Source organism: Lygodium microphyllum, chromosome 24 (genome assembly GCF_053477565.2).
Source record: "Lygodium microphyllum isolate KBCC chromosome 24, Lygodium_microphyllum_v1.1.10, whole genome shotgun sequence".
In the NCBI taxonomy this organism is placed as follows: Eukaryota; Viridiplantae; Streptophyta; class Polypodiopsida; order Schizaeales; family Lygodiaceae; genus Lygodium; species Lygodium microphyllum.
The window spans coordinates 74,297,841-74,317,856 of NC_141158.1; the positions used below are offsets into that span (position 1 = coordinate 74,297,841).

General features: G+C 40.4%; 1 protein-coding gene across 2 annotated transcripts; it reads left to right on the plus strand.

Annotated features, from left to right (window-relative positions):
- The first annotated feature begins 1,033 nt into the window (after positions 1-1,033).
- On the plus strand, positions 1,034-17,306 carry LOC148015247 (oxysterol-binding protein-related protein 1A-like). 2 transcript variants are annotated; one of them, XM_087665894.1, is made up of 11 exons: positions 1,034-2,075; positions 2,240-2,599; positions 2,951-3,044; positions 3,592-4,046; positions 4,256-4,411; positions 5,571-5,738; positions 5,964-6,104; positions 6,259-6,489; positions 6,665-6,778; positions 16,234-16,445; positions 16,701-17,306. In XM_087665894.1, the coding sequence occupies exons 1-10, from the start codon at positions 1,452-1,454 to the stop codon at positions 16,399-16,401; spliced, it is 2,511 nt and encodes an 836-aa protein (XP_087522020.1). In that variant the 5' UTR covers positions 1,034-1,451; the 3' UTR covers positions 16,402-16,445; positions 16,701-17,306. The 2 variants fall into 2 exon arrangements, with proteins under 2 accessions (XP_087522020.1, XP_087522019.1); XM_087665893.1 differs by having other exon boundaries at positions 16,234-17,304.
- Positions 17,307-20,016: the final 2,710 nt, after the last annotated feature.

A 20,016-nucleotide genomic window follows, 5' to 3' on the forward strand; every position in this document is an offset into this window, starting at 1 on the left:
GATCAACCACGGTGGGGGGCTTAGCAAACAACTAGAGAAATGCACCCAATGAGACATATATTGTTGTGATGTCTGGCTGTCCCTGAAATGGTGTTCCAAGGCCAGCTTGGAAATTGTCGCCACTCCAACTATCTCTACTGTGTTGACAACGTCATCTACTTCTCTAGCTGGAATGGCGATGTCTATGCAATTACTACTAGCACTAGAAATCTCTCTAGTAGCAAAATCTCACCACTCTCTTGAGCCTTAATGGCACTAGCTTTATCCACAAAGTCAATGTCATAGGCTCTCTTACATCACCCTCTATTGCATGTGACCTCGTCATTGTTGATCTATATGGCCCTGCCATTGTTGTTGCCCTTCGGTGCTCTATTGGGGTCACCTTGTATGGACACAAAGGTTGGATTCACACCTTCCAGGTCTTATCACCATGTCAGGCACAACCTTCAATGGGTGTGTTCTATGTTGCTACAAAGCTCAAGTTAGATGTAGGAGAGGCAAATGTGGATAGGGACCAGGCTACCAGCCTACGTAGTCGTCGGGTGGGGCCCAGAAGCCTTCCGGGAAGCAACAAGATTTTCGTGCCACGTCATCGCCACCTGGAGGCTGTCCAACGTGGCGCAGAGACGGCCCACGTGGCGGACATTAAACACGGACATGTCGGGCAGATGTTGGGGGTTGTGGGTGTTTCCGTGCTAATTGCGCGAGATATTATATATTATATATATTATAATTTATAAAAGAACAGAAGAAAAGACAGGAACTGGGAAAAAAAGCTTATTTTTATCGTTTTCTTCTTCATCGCGAATCGCGATTGTGAGAACTGAGCGCTCTCTCTCTCCCTCAGAGAAAGAGAGAGAGATTGGAAATTTGGAAGGGGAAGGGCCCCCGAAAATTAAATTAAATAATAAATAACAAAGAGCCGGCATTAAAATGCAGCAACCAATGAAAAGAGATCGGCGATCTTAAAATGCCGACGACTCGCTAGACTCTTTCTCCCCCTCTGCCCCTCCCCCCCCCCCCCCCCCCCCCTCTTGTCTCTTTCTCCAGCGCCATAGCCGAGCCGTGCAGAAGAAGAACGACCCGCCCTCACGGCGTCCATCACCACTCCTCAGGTACGCCATTAAATGCCTTCCTTCTCACTCTATCCTTCGTCTTCCTTGTCCTTTCCTCCCCCTACCCAACCGCGTTATCCCTATGCCGCCGTAGACAAAGCGCTCTGGCAGCAGCACCAGCAGTGGTGATGCAGGCTGCGGTGGCGCCTTTAGGGATTTCCTGCAGAAATTTCGTTATCGGACGTTGCGGCCACGCTCCGCCAGCAGATCTACGTGAAATGGCATAGCGTTGCATTGCCGTTACATGCCTTTCTTGTAGACGGAGGCTGTTGATTGCGCAGAGGGGCTGCGGAGGCAATAGCAAGTTTGGCATTGGTATGCTACGTAGCCAGTTGAATGCATCCGCTCTGCTGCATTGCACCTGTTCCATTTGAAGGAGAGGGATCTTCTGTACCCGCTGAAGGTCCACACAAGATGGCCATCGAATCGGACGTAAGCAGACCTTCCAGGAACTCTGTGTCAAGCAGAAGCGTTCCTCCCGCCTTCCCTGCGGCAGATCACAGACATAGTGCTCCTTCCTTTAATACACTGCAAGAGATAGGTCTTGATCACAATAATCGCAGGTCTCCAATTCGCTCTGTGAATGGGAAATTGAAAGGTTCCACTCCTGAGGTATCGTTCAGGACAGCGCAGTTTTCAGGTGAAATTGTAGACAGCAAGGAGAATAGGGTCGCTGGAAAGGACACCCGTATTACGTGCACTGTTGGATCAAACATGGCTGGGATCTTGGACAAGTGGGTCAACTTTGGAAAAGGTTGGAGGCCACGCTGGTTTGTGTTGCAAGATGGAGTTCTATCTTATTACAAGGTGCACGGGCCAGACAAGATCACAGTGAACCGTGAAGAGCAAAAAGGCTGGCGAGTTGTTGGAGATGAATCTCAGAGGTTTCTGAAAAAGCGCAGGAATTCACCACCCCATGAAACTCGACAACAGAAAATATCAGGAGAACTTCATCTGAAGGTGTGATTAATAACTAGCAAAATCCATGAAAACAATTAATAGTGTCTCAGATGCATCTGTGTAGTATGACATGCCATGTCTTAGTTATCACCTACAGTTTGTTATTGATCATTAAAAACTATATCTATAATTTGTCACATGCTTTGATACATGTACATTGTCAGGTATCTTCGATAAGAAAAAGCAAATCAGATGACAAGAAGTTTTACATCTTCACTGGCACAAAGACATTGCATTTGCGGGCAGAGACAAGGGATGATCGTGCAATTTGGTTAGATTCTCTTCAAGCTGCCAAGGACCTGTTTCCCAAGGCTCCACTAGCAAATAGTCTCCTGCTACCCTTTGAAGAGATAACTTTGTCAACAGATAAATTAAGATCCCGGCTTCTAGAAGAAGGTGTTAGGGATGAAGTTGTGAAGGACTGTGAAAATATCATGATGTCACAGTTTATGGTCCTACAAGACCAGCTGAAAGCTTTGCAACAGAACCATGTCAGCCTGATTGACAGACTGAGAATCCTTGAGGTATCGTGAACCATTTGATCTGTCAACTTCATTTGAATGCACAAGCCCAAAGCACATGGGACAGAGGAACAAATTCCTGCACCTCTTTTCTTTGTCTTCAAGAATTTGCATTAATAGGGCCTTTTGAGATGCTATAATATTAGCCATGGATGATAACAAGCGTGCGGCAAACCAAAACCCCTCCCCCCCCCTTAAAAAAAAAAAAAAAAAAAACCCACCTACACTGTATAAAGGAACCAAAAGGGATCATTGATTTCCACCAGGAAAATTATCTTTCTCGGATAATTGTGAAGCTGAAAGCCAGGCTAGTTTTTCCGAATAAGTTTTTTATAACTTGGTAATTTCTTACAGGCTGAGAAAGTGGAGCTGGAAACTACAGTTGTTGATGAAGTCCAGCAGCCAAATGAAGAAGATACTAGAAGACTTGGGAATGAGAAGGATTGTGGTGAGTAAATGGGATAGATTGTATCCCAGATTAAAGTTGTGAAACATTAATTCTGACTGCCGTTTGCCAGACCATCTTAAAAAATTTGATCACGGTGTTTGTGTATCTCTGTTTTGTCTTGGACTATAGCCCAAGGTAGAAATTTGGGACCGCTACATATCGTATAAATTACAACTTATGTATCAAATTTTAGCACTGTATTTGAAGAGAGCTCTGAAAGTGAGGGGTAAATTGTTACCTTGCGGTTCAACTCTAGTCAAAGGTGTTTCAACCTAGCTTTGACTTGGCCAAAAAATCTTTGCATACATGGAGGGCTCTAAGAAAACCGTTATCTACTGACTTCAGCACTCACCTCTGTTTATGTTTAGTGATATTTGGTCTAGTGATATTGTGACAAGCCATGAATGTTGTTACCAAGAAGATTTAATTGCAAACCTTAATGTACTTATTACTGTATTTATTCCCTAAATTTTGTGTCATACCTGTAGATTCTGTACCTGATGTCCTGTCCCTTGTGCTGTTTCATGAATGCATTTGAAATTGGCAGAGGGGACTGCAACTGATTCAGATGATGATAACACAAAACATGATCGTCTAGAAGGAGACTCAGATGAAGATGATGATATCTTTTTTGACACTACTGAAGTTCTTTCAGTGTCATCGTATCGAAGGCACAGCTTGACAGATTCTCTAGGTAGTATTTCTGATCCTGAAGATGCATCTGATTTGTGTTCTCCAAGGGCTGCAAATGGAGGAGATCCCAGTATGGACATTGTTGGTTTCAACTATCCTCATGTCAGGAGGAGGAAAAGGTTGCCTGAACCAAAGGAGAAAGAAAGAGGTGTCAGTTTGTGGTCACTCATCAAGGACAACATTGGGAAGGATCTAACACGAGTTTGCCTTCCAGTGTATTTTAATGAGCCTATCTCTTCATTGCAGAAGTGCTTTGAGGATTTGGAGTATTCCTATCTTCTTGATCGGGCTTATGAATGGGGCAAACGGGTATGGTGTTGTTTTGTTTTTGAGGAATGATGAAATCAGTGGTTTTCTCAAGCAAGTTTTTTTCAAGTTTAGTTCTATGTAAATATTAGAAATGGCTATTTTACTTGTTTATATGTCTCTGCACTTTCTGATTTAGTATTTAAAAAATGTGACATATAATTGCTGTTGTTCAGAGCCTCAGCACGTAACTTTTATTGCATGAATTTCAGGGTAATCATCTTATGAGGATATTGAATGTTGCAGCATTTGCCGTCTCTGGGTATTCATCCACAGAAAGTCGAACTTGCAAACCTTTTAATCCACTGCTAGGTGAAACATATGAGGCTGATTTTCCTGATAAGGGCTTGCGGTTTTTCTCAGAAAAGGTCTGTAATTATGTGATCATATACACTGCATGATATATTTAGTCACGGAAACCACCAGTGTGTCTCCACACATACAGTTAAGTGTCAAATGTGTTCATATGGTGAAAATCCTTTTTATTGATGAAAGTAGGAACGAGCGCCAAACCACCTGTGTGTCTCCACGAATACAGTTAATTGTTAAATGTGTTCACATGGTGAAAATCCTTTTTATCAATGAAAGTAAGAATGAGTGCCAAAATTGAACTTAAGACAACAAGATGGGAGAGAATGAACTTTGCATGATGGAGTTGATGAAGTCAAACAAAATGGAAGTACCAAAGAGTACGGTGTGTTTGTGAAATAGTTTCAGCGAAGAGCCACATCCACATGATATGACTAGTAGGGGACTGCTATCCCACAGTAAGATCTGAGAGCCACATCCACATGATATGAATAGTTTTCCCTGCAAAAGAGCTCTCTGTATTTTTCAACAAATTCCTTGCTGTAGTCTTTGGCACAACAGCTGAAGATAGCCTCAAAGATGGTTAGGGCCATCTTCTTTATCATCTTTACTCTTCATCATTGAATCCCTCCACTCTCTATGTTTCTCACTGCTGTCTTTTAGTGTGCACTTGTAATTTTATTTTCAAGCTCTCCTTTGAAGCATTATGACTCTTCTCCTTTTGGAAGCCATGTTGATACACCACTCACCGAAAAAGCATCTGCCCTCAGATCCTCACTCATACAAGGGCCCTGTCTGTTGTCTCCAGCATTGTATGCAGTCCTGTTTTCTTCATCAGTGATTTAGGTCTTACGTTCTTTGCGCTCTCCCCCTTTGTGTTCCCTCTTTCTTTCACAGTTGCATTGTTGCTTCTGCATGCACACTTGCAACAAAGGCCATAGAGGGTGGATGCATCTTCCTACAGTTTGGAATCTTTAAGACGTCGACCAGGCTTGGCTTGTCCACTTTACTGGGAGCGTGTATGTGTTTGGTTTCTTTTGGCAAATCTAGAGGCAGGGCTTGCACATTCTCACAAAGACCATAGAGAGAGTGGATGCATCTTCCCATAGTTTGGAAGCTAGTTGATCAGGCTTGGCTTGTCCTCTCAGTGGGAGCGTGTATGTTTGGTATATCTGGTTGATGGTTAAGGTTGGACTAAATAGTTTATTGTGTTTGCAGGTCAGTCATCATCCGATGATTGTGGCATGCCATTGTGAAGGTAATGGCTGGAAGTTTTGGGGTGATAGTACAGTTAAAAGCAAATTTTGGGGTCGATCAATTCAGTTGGATCCTGTGGGCGTTCTTACTTTGGAGTTTGAAGATGGTGAAGTTTTCCAATGGAGTAAGGTGGAATTTGTTTCAAGATTAGTTAAAATCCGTACTGACTTTAAATACATTGCTAAGTTTTTCACAACTTTTACCTGTGAACTTGAGCATGCAACTCATATTACAGAATGTAAACAACAGGCACCTTGGTGCACTGTATATGGTAGCCTTTCTTTCTCTGAAACTAATGATTTATTTTAATCTCTAAACTATAATTTATCTAAATCTCTATGTTATTGATCTTAGGTCACAACATCAATCTATAATCTGATTTTGGGCAAGCTTTACTGTGATCATTATGGAACCATGCGAATCCAAGGGAATCGAGAGCTTTCATGTCGATTGAAGTTCAAAGAGCAGTCTATAATAGATCGCAATCCCCATCAAGTAATTGCTTTTTACTTCTGACTGATGTCCATACTAAATTGTTGCATGCATTGTCACCTTAGTTGGAGTAGGTCATTTGTACAAGAAAAGAAGTGAAAACATTAATTTCTAGCAATAAAAGAAGCAACTCTAAGCTTATTGTTCTACTGTACAGGTTCAAGGGTTTGTGCATGACAAAAGTGGACAAAAGCTAGCATCCCTTCTAGGAAAATGGGATGAAAGCATGTACTTTGTTGATGGAGACTTAGCCTCACGACCAAAAGGATATGATCCTATGTCAGAGGCTATTTTACTTTGGGAGCGCAATAAGGCAGCAAAGTTTCCAACACGCTATAATTTAACATCTTTTGCAATGACATTAAATGAACTCACCCCTGGCTTGAAGGTAGGATGTCCACCAGCTGTGAGAAGAGAGTTCAAATCTCTGTTATTTCATTGCTGAACACCTGTATTTGACCATAGCCATTTGCGAGAATATTTGATCCTGAACTTTAGGTGCTTCTTTGATGTTTTACTGTATTCTGTCCTGTTTGATGGCAATATTGTTGATGATATTGCAGGATAAACTACCACCCACGGATTCAAGATTGAGACCAGATCAACGGCATTTGGAGAATGGTGAATATGATGAAGCTTATGCAGAAAAACTGCGATTGGAAGAAAAGCAACGGATGGTAAGTGTAGTTTTCTTCATGCATCATCAAATCATCTCTCATTTTCCATGATATGCATTATTTGAATTCATGTTCTGAAGTAGGACATAAGCTACCTCTATGTTGATTAAGATCAAATATGCAACTTACCCTCATGCAACTTCTTTCCATTCCATATTGCATCTTCTTGCCGTGCAACTTTTGAGATTTTCCTTCCATATTGCATCTTCCTCCACCCATAAGAAATAATTCGATCTAAAATTGGCCCTTTGGCTAGTTTGACCAACACTCTGTTGAGATGCAGCAGCCAGCCTTGAGATTTCCAGCACATAAACGTCTCTCTTATATACAACTAGACATCTGATCCAAGAAACTCTTGGGTGCTGCACTTGCCCTAATGGGGTCAACCAAATTTGTAGCCAAAACTTTAATAAAGTGTTTGTACAACAGCCAATCTCAAAATTTGTTACCATATTTTTAGTAGTGGTGTGTGTGAATGCACTTAGGGCAGCTTGGGCACTTTTTTCCCTTACTTGGAGGTTTTTCCCCCCTTGTGGCTTTGTATATGGCTATTCACGTTAGGCAAAATTAAGTGTTGTGAATCTTTTACATTGACATTTCTCATGTTGTGTGCTCTCAAGCTTCTTTCTTCAAATTGCCAAAATTCTTGCAATTAGAAATCCAACTTTGGGTATTAGAGTGGGCTTTGGCTGCTTGGACAGAGTTGTCAGTACTAGTACCCTTTGCTTTGTCTCCTCCAAGTGAGACGAGATTGGACGAGTATTTGTAAATTGACTAACACTGTGGATAAAAGCTTGTAGGGCTTAAGTATTGATAGAATTTTGATTAGGGGGACATTTCAAGCTCCATTTTCACTACTACCAATACTAATCAGGCCATTTTGTCCTTTCATGCAGAAATTCCAACAATATTCACATTTTTGCAGATAAGACATTTTATAGTCTACTTTGTGATATGGTATATAGCATAGATTGATTTTGTGCATACTTTTCTCCATACAGGCAACTTTTGCACCAAGTGCAGTCAATGGCCATGGTTGGCAACAATGCTATATTTCATGTGTTGATTGTTGAGGACAAGTTAGTGAGAGTCTTCATTTAGATCCACCATGGGGTATCCAATGTTATCTTGTCTACAATCCACATTTAGATTCTAGGCCATCATTAGCTTTTCTTGCCACTTTGCATTTAGTACATTATTGTTGGAAATGCCAATCACGTGCCATGCACCTCCCATATACTAGCAAGTGAGTCGCACTCTGTCCTTTGATGTAGTCGTATGGGGAATTTCTCTCCAATACATTGTACCACCCTCCCCGGTTGTCAAAAAGCAAGGATCCCTCTTTTGTAAATGAATCATGTCCTTTGAAGGAAACACGAAGTGTGAAGGAAACACTTAAGACTCTTAGACACAATCCCACCATTCTCGGTTGATCCTAAATATGAATCAAGATCCTTTGCTGACGGTCTGCCTCCTTCATTGAAGGACAAAGGGAGTGGCAAAGCTCAAATAAAACTAAGATCTCTTTAGCATCACTTGCCCAAAAGAATAGGTATTGTACATTTGCATGAACTTGACCATGTAGACGACAATTGTCGCTTATAGGCCAAGGGTCTTAGAATCACGCCCAAAACCAAATAGTCCATAGCTAAATGTAATTTACCCACACCTAAGTTAAATCCATTGCCCATCCCAAAACCAGCCTCAGCCTCATTTGGTGGTCATAGTAAAATTCCCTGGAGGTTGAGAAGGGGTGGGTATCCATGTTCATCACAATGTTGTGAGTGGTTTTGGTGGATTCTAGATCTCCCCCATAATTGGTGCCTAATGGCTTATTTGATTGGTTTAGTCATTATGTACCATTTGGCTAAATACTTAGGATTTCTAGGTTATTCTTGGGATCCTTAGACTTGTAAATTAGCTGGTATGTAGGTTCTGGTTTCTCTTGTATTTGCTTGTTAGGTTTTGTATTTTGATTAAGGTCTAATGTTGGAGAAATCTACTAGCCTTGAAGGCTTTCTTTCCTTGCAAATTTTTTTTAGTATTGTTAGAACAATGTAAGAAATGGAAATTGAAAAGTACATTATCTGTGTAATTTTTATCCCTATAGTTCTCAAAGAGATGACCTTAATGTTGTACAATGCATGGATGAAAGAAACAAGATTAGATCTAGTTTCATGATAACAAGTTGCAAAATTAATCTATGTTTTGACATTCAGCTTGCTGCTCTGCTGTTCTGAGTCCTCTACATCATATTTTCAGTCATAGACTTCGTTGACTAGCCAATGTTTGCTGCATGGCATCACCCTTAGCTTGAATTGGATCCAATTTGCTCTTGGGATTTGTTCTTGGATGATGACATTGTCCAACACTCTCCCTTAGTTTGCTCCTATGAGAGACAGGGATTGTTGGACATCTTGCCTCTTGAGCTCCATTTGTATCATATTCCCTTGATTCATTCATTTATAATCATTCGTTCACTCATCAAATTGTTGTTATTTCTTTAGCATTCTTGTTAGTGTCCATGGTTTTGTAGTTGGTTGTGTAGCTTGAGATTGTGTAGATTGAGAGGATTGTCTTGAACATCTTGAACCAATTGTTAAGGTGTCCAAATATGTCAAGGATACCATTGTGAGTGGGCTAAATGTGATATTGCCTTATGCTTAAGCAACTAGTCAGACATTACCCTATGCTCAAGTGGTTAGGTAGTCAAATGAGTCTTAGAACTTGGATTAGAAGCATCTTTTGGATTTTGCAAATACATTACTTGGGGAGTATGTGCAACATAATTAGAATAAATTTTCGGACTTTGATAAGAATGATGTTCTTAATACAAGTGTGGGTACGAAGGTGTCTTACTCATTTTTCTCCTTTTATGAAATAGGAGTTATCGTGCTTTTTATTGCTAGAATTTTTGTGATGTCTTGTGAATAATCATGGTTGTTGGCTGTTGTGCAAGAGGATTGTGTCAAGGACATTTTTGTGGGCCTAAGGGGGTGTTATGATGTCATGCACAAATTCCCTTGTTACCATGATGTGCTCTTAGGCAAGCTGCCATGGTTTTATGATTGCAAGTTGGTGCATCTTGTTTCATGGAGGTTGATGGTGGATTTTACAAAACTACTTAAGGAAGAATGTCTAGTTTGGGTGGAAGTGGAGGGTTGTCTGATTGTATATTGGCCTTTTTTCATCAAATGCTATGGCTAAGATTGGCAAAGTATCAATTTCTCTCGTTACTCCAGTAGCCACCAGAAATAGGTGTATGCTCTGGGATACTTTGTAGAAGTGTCCTACTTGGTTGCATGTGAATTTTCTCAGTATGTATCCCCCTACGCTTCTGTCTCAAATGGGGAGCTTTTGCGGAATATTGCTTAGCTTGTGCTCAATTAGGTCATTTTATGGTAGAATATTCCAAAAAGCGAGAAGAGCCTCGGCATGGGAATGATGTTTTTGCTATACAATAGGATGATATGATGAAATCAATCTTCCTTCTTGGATAGGGTGGTAAATAACTTGATTTAAGACTAAATACAACAGGCATAAAATTCACGTAAACTGAAAATGCAAATATTACTATTTTAATCTTGGACAATGGACATTGTGTTGGCCCTAAAATTGGCGCCCCTTGTGGTATTTATTTATATTTTATTGCAAATGGATGGAGTATAATTGAGATCCTTTGATCTCCTCTGTTAATCCAAGAGCCTCTTATTGTCTAAACTGACCAGCAAACCCTGCTCCTTGAAAGACAAATTCAGTCCCAAATCTGATATTGGCTGGCTGGCCTATTGAATCTCCTTGAAATTTCTCAATTTTAGTTGTTGGAATTCAAGTCTTAGCCCCTCAATTTTGAGCGTGCATCTCGAGGCGGTTGTCAAAATCTAATTTTTGCTGTAAATTAGGGTTTATAGTAGAGATTGATTGAAATCTCTTCCTCTGATGGCTCGGACTATTGAAAAATGTTGAGATAACTTAAGAGATGGTTGAGGGATGAGAGAGAATGCTGTAGAGAGAAATTTTGGAGTTTCATTGTGAGAAATGCTTAAAAACTGTTGTTGCCCTACTCAAATAGCCATGGAAGTTGTCACCTACAGCTTAGGACCATTAGAAAGATTGCTGCCCCCTCTTGTATGTTGTCACCTCCATCAAAAGGACCTTGGGCTGTTGTCATTTGCTCTCGGAGGGCTCCAAATTGCTGTCACATGTTGTAGGACTGATTGTTGGTGGCTGCAAATCACATTAGCAGCCTCGCCTTGCTCTCTAGCAACTTTCTCTCTCACAATGGTTAGAATAGACTCCACCAGCCCCTAAAAACGTTTTTTTCACTTGCATGGACAAGTTTTGCCAAGTGGCAGCCTTCTAATCTCATTTTCAGCATTATTCAGCTTATTAAATTAAATTTTAAAATATTAGTTTTGAAAATTAATTTAATAATTATTTTAGTGCTTAAAAAATTAATTTCACCAGCCAATAATTAAATTGACTAGACCAATTTGTCTTTCAAAGTATCCTTGAGTAGTTACAAACCCTTAGATTGGCATTATTTAGTTAGTTAATACCTAGTCTCTAATGTCAACACTGACATTAGTGGCCAATAGATTGATCTAGGCCAAAATCTGACATCGATTACCATCTAGCACATGTCAGACATAACTTATTACAACTTTTGCCTTTGGCACCAACTGATATCTCAAGGTCCTAGGTCCCACACTGTGAAATAATTGACTTGTTCCTCACATGTGTAAGTCACATTAGCACATTTGATTAACTTTTAATCAAATGCTAAGCAAAGTAATAAAATTTCACGTCCTTGTGATAGTATGGTCTTGCATATGTATGTAGATACGTATCTTGTGGGGGAAAATATAGACAAAGGGAAATAACTACTTTCATTCTTATTTGATGATGCTCATTGTTGGTAGGAATGAATGCTTTCGTTGTCTTGGATGACTTTTTGAACGAGGGGATTCTTGTTGTTCTAGCCAAATAAAGCTGTAGAGAGGCAAATTCAGCTTCGAACTTGATTTCTTTACAACTCATCATGAAGCTGGCTACGGGGAATATTATGGTATGTGCTCTCATAGCAAACAACATGCAATGTTGCAGATTTTGCATTCTAATGGTTGGAGTATGTGATGGAGCATAAGAGTCACAAAGAAGTGGGGAGAATCCTACATTGTCATGGCTTTAAGCTTTTCTATACTAGTGTTTCTCTAGAAACCCACTTGAATGTGCTGTTAATTGTCCGGAAACATTTCAGCTGGTTTTGATAAAGAGAGATGTGTTGGTAAATTCATGGTTGTTGAGATTACTTGTGACGGGAAAATAGTACGGCTAGTAGGCGTATATGCTCTCAATGATGTTTTTGATCATTGTGAATTATGGCGGTAGTTGCGATCATGTGCTTCTCTTGGAAGACTTCAACTTACCATGGGTGATTTTAATAGTATATGTTGATCCATTTCATTCGACCTCTAGGCATGGACTGATGGATGGGCTTGGATGCCAATATTTGAATGCTTTTACATCAATGGTGTTGAAATTAGATGTATGGTCTTGGTTATCCTCCCTTGACCATGGCTATACCTTTCATTTGGTGCAATACTTGGAAAGTTGGAGCCATTTGTATTGGATCTATGTAATGCATGATGATTCTTTCTTACCAAATGTCTTGGACATTCGAGTTTTGCAATGCAATGTGCCTTTTGACCACTTATCTTTGGTGTAACTCATTTCTTTGGTATGTAATAACTATGTGCAATAGTTCATACATCAATTCTCATTGGATCTTCCATCTCAAGGGGTAGGCTCTCTTGATTCGTTGGTGTGTAATGTACAAATGGTTGCCAAGAAATATGGAATACATCATGCTATCCTCTGTGGACAAGGATTGCTGGCCATTGAGCAACTCCTAGTCTTGGCGCTCTCTCTTCTAATGGACTCACGTGAGATACTTTGTTGCTCTCTATATTTGCGAGATTGTCCAGCTTGTTGATACTTTTCAAAAGATATCTTATCGACAGGCTAAACTCATTGCACTATTAGAGGGATTGCAAGATAATAATTGTGTGTCACATAAAATTTGTAAGGAAGCACGGGAAAATGTGGTCAGGTTGAGCGATTCAATAGGTGAAATGGTTACACTGATCCTCAAGCAATTGTGTATATGTGTAGAAATTGAGACACAATCTTGGCAGCCCATTAGTTCTTTTGTGATCAAGTTAAAGATCAAGTTTTGCTGGATGTTACTGACTTGTTGGATGTGGATATAACACAAGATGAAGTGATGGAAGTTTTGTTGTATTTACCTAAAGATAAAAGAGTCTAGGATGGGATGGTATTACTAATGAGTTTTTGGGGACCTATACAACTCAATTAGTTGCACCTTTGATAGCTTTATGCTGGTAGGTTTGGATGATAGGATAGATATGCTATGCTCTTGGAAGGAGGGTGTCATTATTATTGAACCCCATCGTGCTATCCCTGTCGGCTTTGAAGCGATGGAGATTGATTTCCTTGATGAGTGCCGTGTACAATAATTTTTACCAAAGTTTTGGCTAATAGATTGCACGAGTACCTTCTAGAGCTTATTCACTGTGCGTAATATGGATTGATCAAAGGGAGGAACACTTTGCATCATATCTTGAATGTGCAAATGGGGGTAGATTATGCTCATTGCATAAAGTGGGAAATGATTGATGATTCAATTGGTCCAAGAATGTGTGGACTTACTATCACCATTTGTTTAGATTCTTCTTGTTGCCTCTAAATCAACCCTTATCAGTTGCATTGAAAGTGTCTTCAGGCCTTGGTTTGGCAAGGGAGGTTGTACCCAACGGCATTGTTTTAGGGCACTTGGAATATCCTTTGGGGGTGCATATCTTGCCTAAAATGTTGATGGAGTGGATCTCCACATGCATTATGGATAAGTTCATACATTGGAAATCATTAAGAAGCCCAGCCTTTCCATGTAAGATTGAAAATAGTTTAGACAATCATGGTACCAATGGTTTCAAATTACTTATCATTGCTCCCTTGATCGAAGTCTTATCTATGGGATATGACTCAGCCCATTTGGTTTTTGCTTTGGAAGACATGAATGTGCATATCTTGGATCTCTTGGCACCATATTTGTACCCCAAAACGAATGGGACAAGGATCTGTTTTGGATTTGGAGACATATGATTGCCCTTTGATGTTCATTGTTCCAAGCTTTGTGTGAGGGCTGGTAGCCTTGGTCTTTGATTGCCAGCTTTTTCCTTGAAGACCGGGGTACTAAGCATGGGAACAACAGCATTGTTGCTTCATGGTGGCATGTAGTTAGTGCTGAACAGCTTGTTCATCTTAAATCTTCCATGTTTTGAATCATTTGGTCCATTCTTGGAAATTGGTGCATGCTGAATCATCTTGGCACCCACCCCTGGATTGCAACCTCGCAAACTCCTTAAGGGCTGAATGGTTGGCTGTTTTGAAACTCTTCTCATGGGAGGCAAAGAGGAATAGAGGTCGATGCTGAATAGAATGGTGTGTTTGGGACTGATCATTGTTGGTGATGCTCTTTTGCTTGCTATTGCAGCTGTTATGTCTTTCGGATCGGTTCAGTGCTTCTTTCGTGTCTCTAGAGCCTATTGTCATTTATGGGATTGTATTTCAACCTCCTAATGCACCAGGCAACCTTTTCCCCCTTTGAACCAAGATACCCCTTGGCAAGATTAGATGATTGATGGTCTTCATCTAGCGAATGTTGGTTGGTGCTCTTCCTCTTGCCTCTGCACTCCCCAAAGCTCATATTTCGAATGGTGGTTGTTTCTTTTGTACGACATTTGTGGAAACTTCCCATCATTGGTTTTTCTTGTCCAATGATGGAGAGGAAAGTTTGGTCGTTGCTGTCTGCCATTTGGTCTCAAGGTGATAGGGCTATCAATGCTTGGATCTTGTGTGTAGGCCGATATGAAAGCGCTTTTTCACTTTTTATGCTTTTGGAGTTATTGGCACTTATGGACTATGTGGAATGCATTCATTTTCGATTCTTCTTGAGAGTTCAGAGTTATAGTTTGTTTGAGAGGCCTTTTCATTGGCAGCTTGATACGATTGAATTGGCAAATATTCTCCCTTGACAGGATTCACTTTCTTGGCACGCTTCAAAATTTTTTGGCTCCTCTATCAGCCATATAGACCCGTTGTATTTTCTTGGTCATACTAGAGCCTCATTCACACATTGTGGAGGTTGGGAGAGGAAGAGAGAGAGAGAGCTGTTACTGCAATTTTCGAGCCATTGGTGATCAGCCTAGCCATTGGAGGCCACCAAATTGCTGCCTTGAGCTGATTAGGAGGGTATTGGAGGCAAGTGACAGCCCTTGTAGGCTGTCTACAGGCAGATGACAGCAAGTTTGGGGCCGACAAGGGCAGGTGACTGCATGTGGGGCTCTTGTTGATGGTGGACTGCAGTCAATCAGCCATTCACAGCAGGGCAATCTTAAATTTCAGCCAATGTTGGTGATGAAACACTGGAATTTCTCTCTCCAGCTTCCTCTCCACTCTCTCAGTCAATTCACAGCCTCCCTCAAGAGATCTCAGCCAAATTCAGTCCCAAGAGGCTGTGATTTGTCCCACTATGAAAACGTCATGGGAATGGCATCCCAGCATACAAGGGGCCTGTCCCGGCCATAACTTTTGACTATGATCTCCACACCTATTGACACATGACAGTGAGTGGGGGCTTTAGATCCTCTGCATATGCATCGAAAAGTCCATTTGGTAATCCACCCCATCTTGGGTCCTTTTTGGAAGGGAGTTGTAACAAAACATGCCCAGTTCGACCTCCAAAATGTTTGGACCCATAGTTGCTACCACTCCCCTATGATCTAATTGGACTAATCCAGCCCAGATCTCTGAGTTGCACTGACAGATTCCAAAATATTTACTCTTCTTTTGAGTTGAACTGTATGCTCACACAAAAAGACAAATATGCATGCATTCACATGTGCAGACATTTTTTAGGTGAAACAAATTATTATTGTATGGTAACTTAAAGAAAATGTACAAAGGTCATGATTTAGTGGCAGACACAGAGAGACATTTTTTGAAACCACTTATTTTATGGTAAATTAAAGAAAATGTACAAAGGTGATGGTTTAGCGGCGGGGGGGGGAGAGAGAGAGAGAGAGAGAGAGAGAGAGAGAGAGAGAGAGAGAGAGAGAAACACACATTTTTTTGATTCGAATGGGTTTTGAGTGCCATTGTCATTTTATGCCATTAGCATTGAAGTATTTCTCAATATTGCTGTGGTGTTTAAAGCATTATGGAAACATTAATACTGAAAAGCTTATGAGAAGGCAATTTGAAATGAACAGATGGGAATAGTTATATTACTTCTTGGGGGCAGGTGTGTGGTGATGTAAGAGGTCAGGAAATTTGAGTTGTTTTTATATTTACATTCTCCCACATTTTTGCAGGCTCGAAAATTGCAAGAGAGGGGCTGGCAACCTCTATGGTTTCGGAAAGAGAAGGGTTCAAATACATACCAATATACAGGTGGCTATTGGGAGTCAAGGAGCAAGAGTGCTTGGGCTTCCTGTCCAGATATTTTTGGCCCTGGTTTACCTGAGATTCCTCAAGAGTAGGCTGTGTAGTTTGTTGCGGGTTCTGGAAACAGAAATTAAAGCAGGTGAATTATCTGCTCAAAAGTAATGGGTTTTTGAATATTTTCAACTCAAGTGCCCTTCTCTGTAGTTTACAATGCACGGTAAACTCCATTACAAGCTGCCGATTCTTACACGAATAAATGAGGGCCTGGGATTTAACCCATGTATTTTACCATTGTTAACATTCTCCACCATCCTCCCAAAGAAAGGATTTGAAGAGCAGTTTCTCAGCATTGTACTCTGTATATTTAATTTCTCTAAAAGAAAAGTGATGGCAGCTGGGCAACTCTGCTGATGTGGGGGACTTCCGAAGTTTTGCACATTGACCTGAACTCCTGACAGAAGCTTTGTATCCATGGTGGGCTGGGTTGCTGCTGAGCTGTTTGAATGAACTCAACCACCAGTTGGCTGTGCTGAAGCTGTGCCGAGGAGAGGTGGAAGAGGAAAAAATGTTTACTTGGCATGGAAGTAACCGATACGAGCAGTTAAACAAAGCTTTAGCTTGTAATGTACTGGGAGTACTTTGATATTTGGAGGGTTATCAAAGTACTTCACAATTTGGAATTTCGACCATGCTGTTGATTTGAGGTTTTGTCATAGCACCTATTTGTATGTCTTGTGAGGGAAGGTTTGGGGTGAGAATTCAACCTGTAGTTTTGTGGAGAGGAAGATTCATTTGTGCCTCTGGCCAAGATGTAGACTTTAATGGTTGTATGCACTTGTTTTTATGACAAGTGTTCCATTTGTGCTACATGTTCTTATGATGGGCAGTCGTTCCATGAGTTAAGTGAGAATGAGAAGCACCTTCAGTTTTGCTAAAAGCTACACAACTTGACCTATGCTTATGGTGATTGTCAAACAAGTCTAATTATCACAAGGGAATGTTTGGGGCGAGAATTCAATTTGTAAAATTGTGGATAGGAAGGTCCGTTTGTCTTTGGCTAAGACATAGATTCTAAAAATAGTGGTCGTATGCACTTTGTTTCATGACTAGTAGTGTTCTATTTGTGCTACATGTTCTAATGATGGGCAATGGTTGGACACGGTATAATTGAAGTTTTAGTTTTGGTAAAACTCACAATTTGTCCTATTTGAGTGATGATTGTTGAAAACCAATTTTAGGTAGTGAAACAAGTTATCATTCTTGGGTTATCACTTGACACAATGCTTCATAGAAAAGAGAGAGGTGAAGCAAGTAAACGTGTATTAGAACTAATGTACAATGGAATATGCACTACGATAGGTATGAAAGTTTATGAGGGTGTGTTCGTATGCATGTTTAAGAACAAAATGCATATCTTAGAAATTCTTTGAAAGATGCTTGAGTACTTGAGCCTAGGCTATTGAAGGAATGATTTCGAAACCTAAGAGAGGTGAGAGACCTTAGGTTGCCTCACAAGTGGACATGTCTTAGGAGTTGCTTTAAACACCCCTTTGTATATCTACAATGATGAGCGATGGAACCAATGATAAGTTCACTTGCTTTTGCAATTGCCTAATGTCTTTTAGGGTTAGCAAACTTGTTCATCAAGAGAATGAAGCTCAAGTAGGGTTGTTGAGAGGCTAGAGTTGCTCTTAACATCCTTTTGCATCTCTTCAACGATGAGCGGTAACACCAATGATTGAGTGATGAAACCGACAATAAGTCCACTTGCTTTTGGAGTTGTGCGATTACTTTTAAGGTTAGCTATCCTCTTCCTGAAGAGAACTAAGCACAAGGTGAGTGGTGGGGCTATCAAGAGGTAGAAGATGAGTAATAGAGTTGTTTTTGCACACTTGAGATTTTTACTTGGTCTAAGTGTAAGTAGTGAAGACTTCATCTATTTGGATGGGGGTTATCGTATATAGAGGGTTGGGAATGGGTAAAAGTAGAATGTAGAATGGATGGATTACAAATAGCGGCATAGATTACAGCTAGATTTAAAGCATGGATAATAAGGTATGTTGATTGTAATTAAAGGTGGGGACAAAATAATGCTTAAAGTCCTTGGAGAATTATTCGAATAATAGTGCATTCGTATTCCACATCAGACTTTCAAGAATGCTTTGTTATGAGGAGATTATTTCAATTTTGTACATACAATTGCTTTGAACAAATGCTCTTGCAATCTCAATTCGAGGTGACCTTCACTTCATTGGAGAATCATCAAATTGCACCTGTTATTACTAGCCACAAAGAAGAAATCAATTGGTTGAACATGCTATGGAGAGAGGAGACGATTTATGTAATTTGAGAGATGCATGCAAAGAAGCATGTATAAGTTTTTAAGGGCCTTTGGATGTGTTATTTTGATCTCTACACTTTGCAAAACACTTGTATATGGCATGCAGCTCTAAGATCCTCACATGATAAGAGTAACTAGAATCTCGTGTCTATCCATGAGTTTCCTATTGGTGCCATTCAAGCTTTTCTTGACCCGTAGCCAATGCTCCTCTAGTGCAGAGCCTTGATGCGTACTCCAAGCTCACAAGGACCATAGAAGAGAAGAGAAGTGGAACATCCTCACTTCAATTGTGTTACTATTGCTAATGTTTGTCCTTAGTCACTTTGATGAAGACATTATTGTGGAGTGCACTCCTTGTTTCACATATGCTCAATGTAGAAGATTATAATGATTTCTTTGACTATACAATAAGAGCATGCTTTGATTGTTTTAAGTGAATATGCTCAATGTAGAAGATTATAATGATTTCTTTGACTATATAATAAGAGCATGCTTTGATTGTTTTAAGTGAATCCCACTTTTGTTGAAACAATTGTATGTGCAACATCATTGATTTTGCTAGTCTTTCCTTTCTACCTTTTATGTTTACTTCATCTTTGAGAGCTTGAAAGTAAACTTCATGAAAAGGGTTGAAGTGTCACAAGTTTGGAAAACATGCATTTTTGGTTATGCATACTAATAGAGTGTTTATAGAGGTTCTCACTATTGTGATTGCTAGAGCTCCTCCTCAATGACTCTCCAATCTTAGGCACATCATGTCCATGTATGATCACTTAAATTGGGCCATAGCCTTACGTTGGATGAGACCCTCCTGCCACTAAAGTGATGTCCCAACCATCCTTACCATTGAAGAGCATTATTGCCTACAACAAGAGATGCTAGATGAAATGCCCAATTGAGGGTGGTATTAGATATACTTAATGCCCCATCCTCGTAAAGTCCCGCCAATGATCCATGGTGCTCTAAGTTGTAAGGCCCCCATTACAAGGAGAAACCATGTGTGAGCTTGGTTGGGTTCTAACTTGTATGTCAGACGAGATCTATGTGACTGGATAGCAAAAAGGTAACCTTTGTGGATCTAGCTTTTGGGTTAGAGAGAGTAGTAATGCTAGTTACAACTCTAGGCACAATGCATCGAGTCGCAAAATGTGGGAGTTATCACAATGACCCCTATTTTGGGGTCCCAAGGCCTCAGAAGCGGCCCCTGGCTAGGGGATCTTAGGGGGGACTAGCGCCCCCCCTAACAAGGGTCTAGGGATAATGTCCTTGGCCTGATGGTAAATGGAATGTTCCCTGACTGACTAGGAAGATTCATAATATGATCAGACATGCCGATATCATATGTGTAGATCACCATCTAAGCTTCATA

What these genes read in the sequence shown, in the direction of transcription:
- LOC148015247 (XM_087665894.1), top strand. Translation starts at nt 1,452, where the DNA reads ATGCATCCGCTCTGCTGCATTGCACCTGTTCCATTTGAAGGAGAGGGA. An exon ending in TGGGAATGAGAAGGATTGTG is followed by an intron (nt 3,045 to 3,591) that starts GTGAGTAAATGG and finishes TGAAATTGGCAG; the next exon opens with AGGGGACTGCAACTGATTCA. An exon ending in TGGAAGAAAAGCAACGGATG is followed by an intron (nt 6,779 to 16,233) that starts GTAAGTGTAGTT and finishes ACATTTTTGCAG; the next exon opens with GCTCGAAAATTGCAAGAGAG.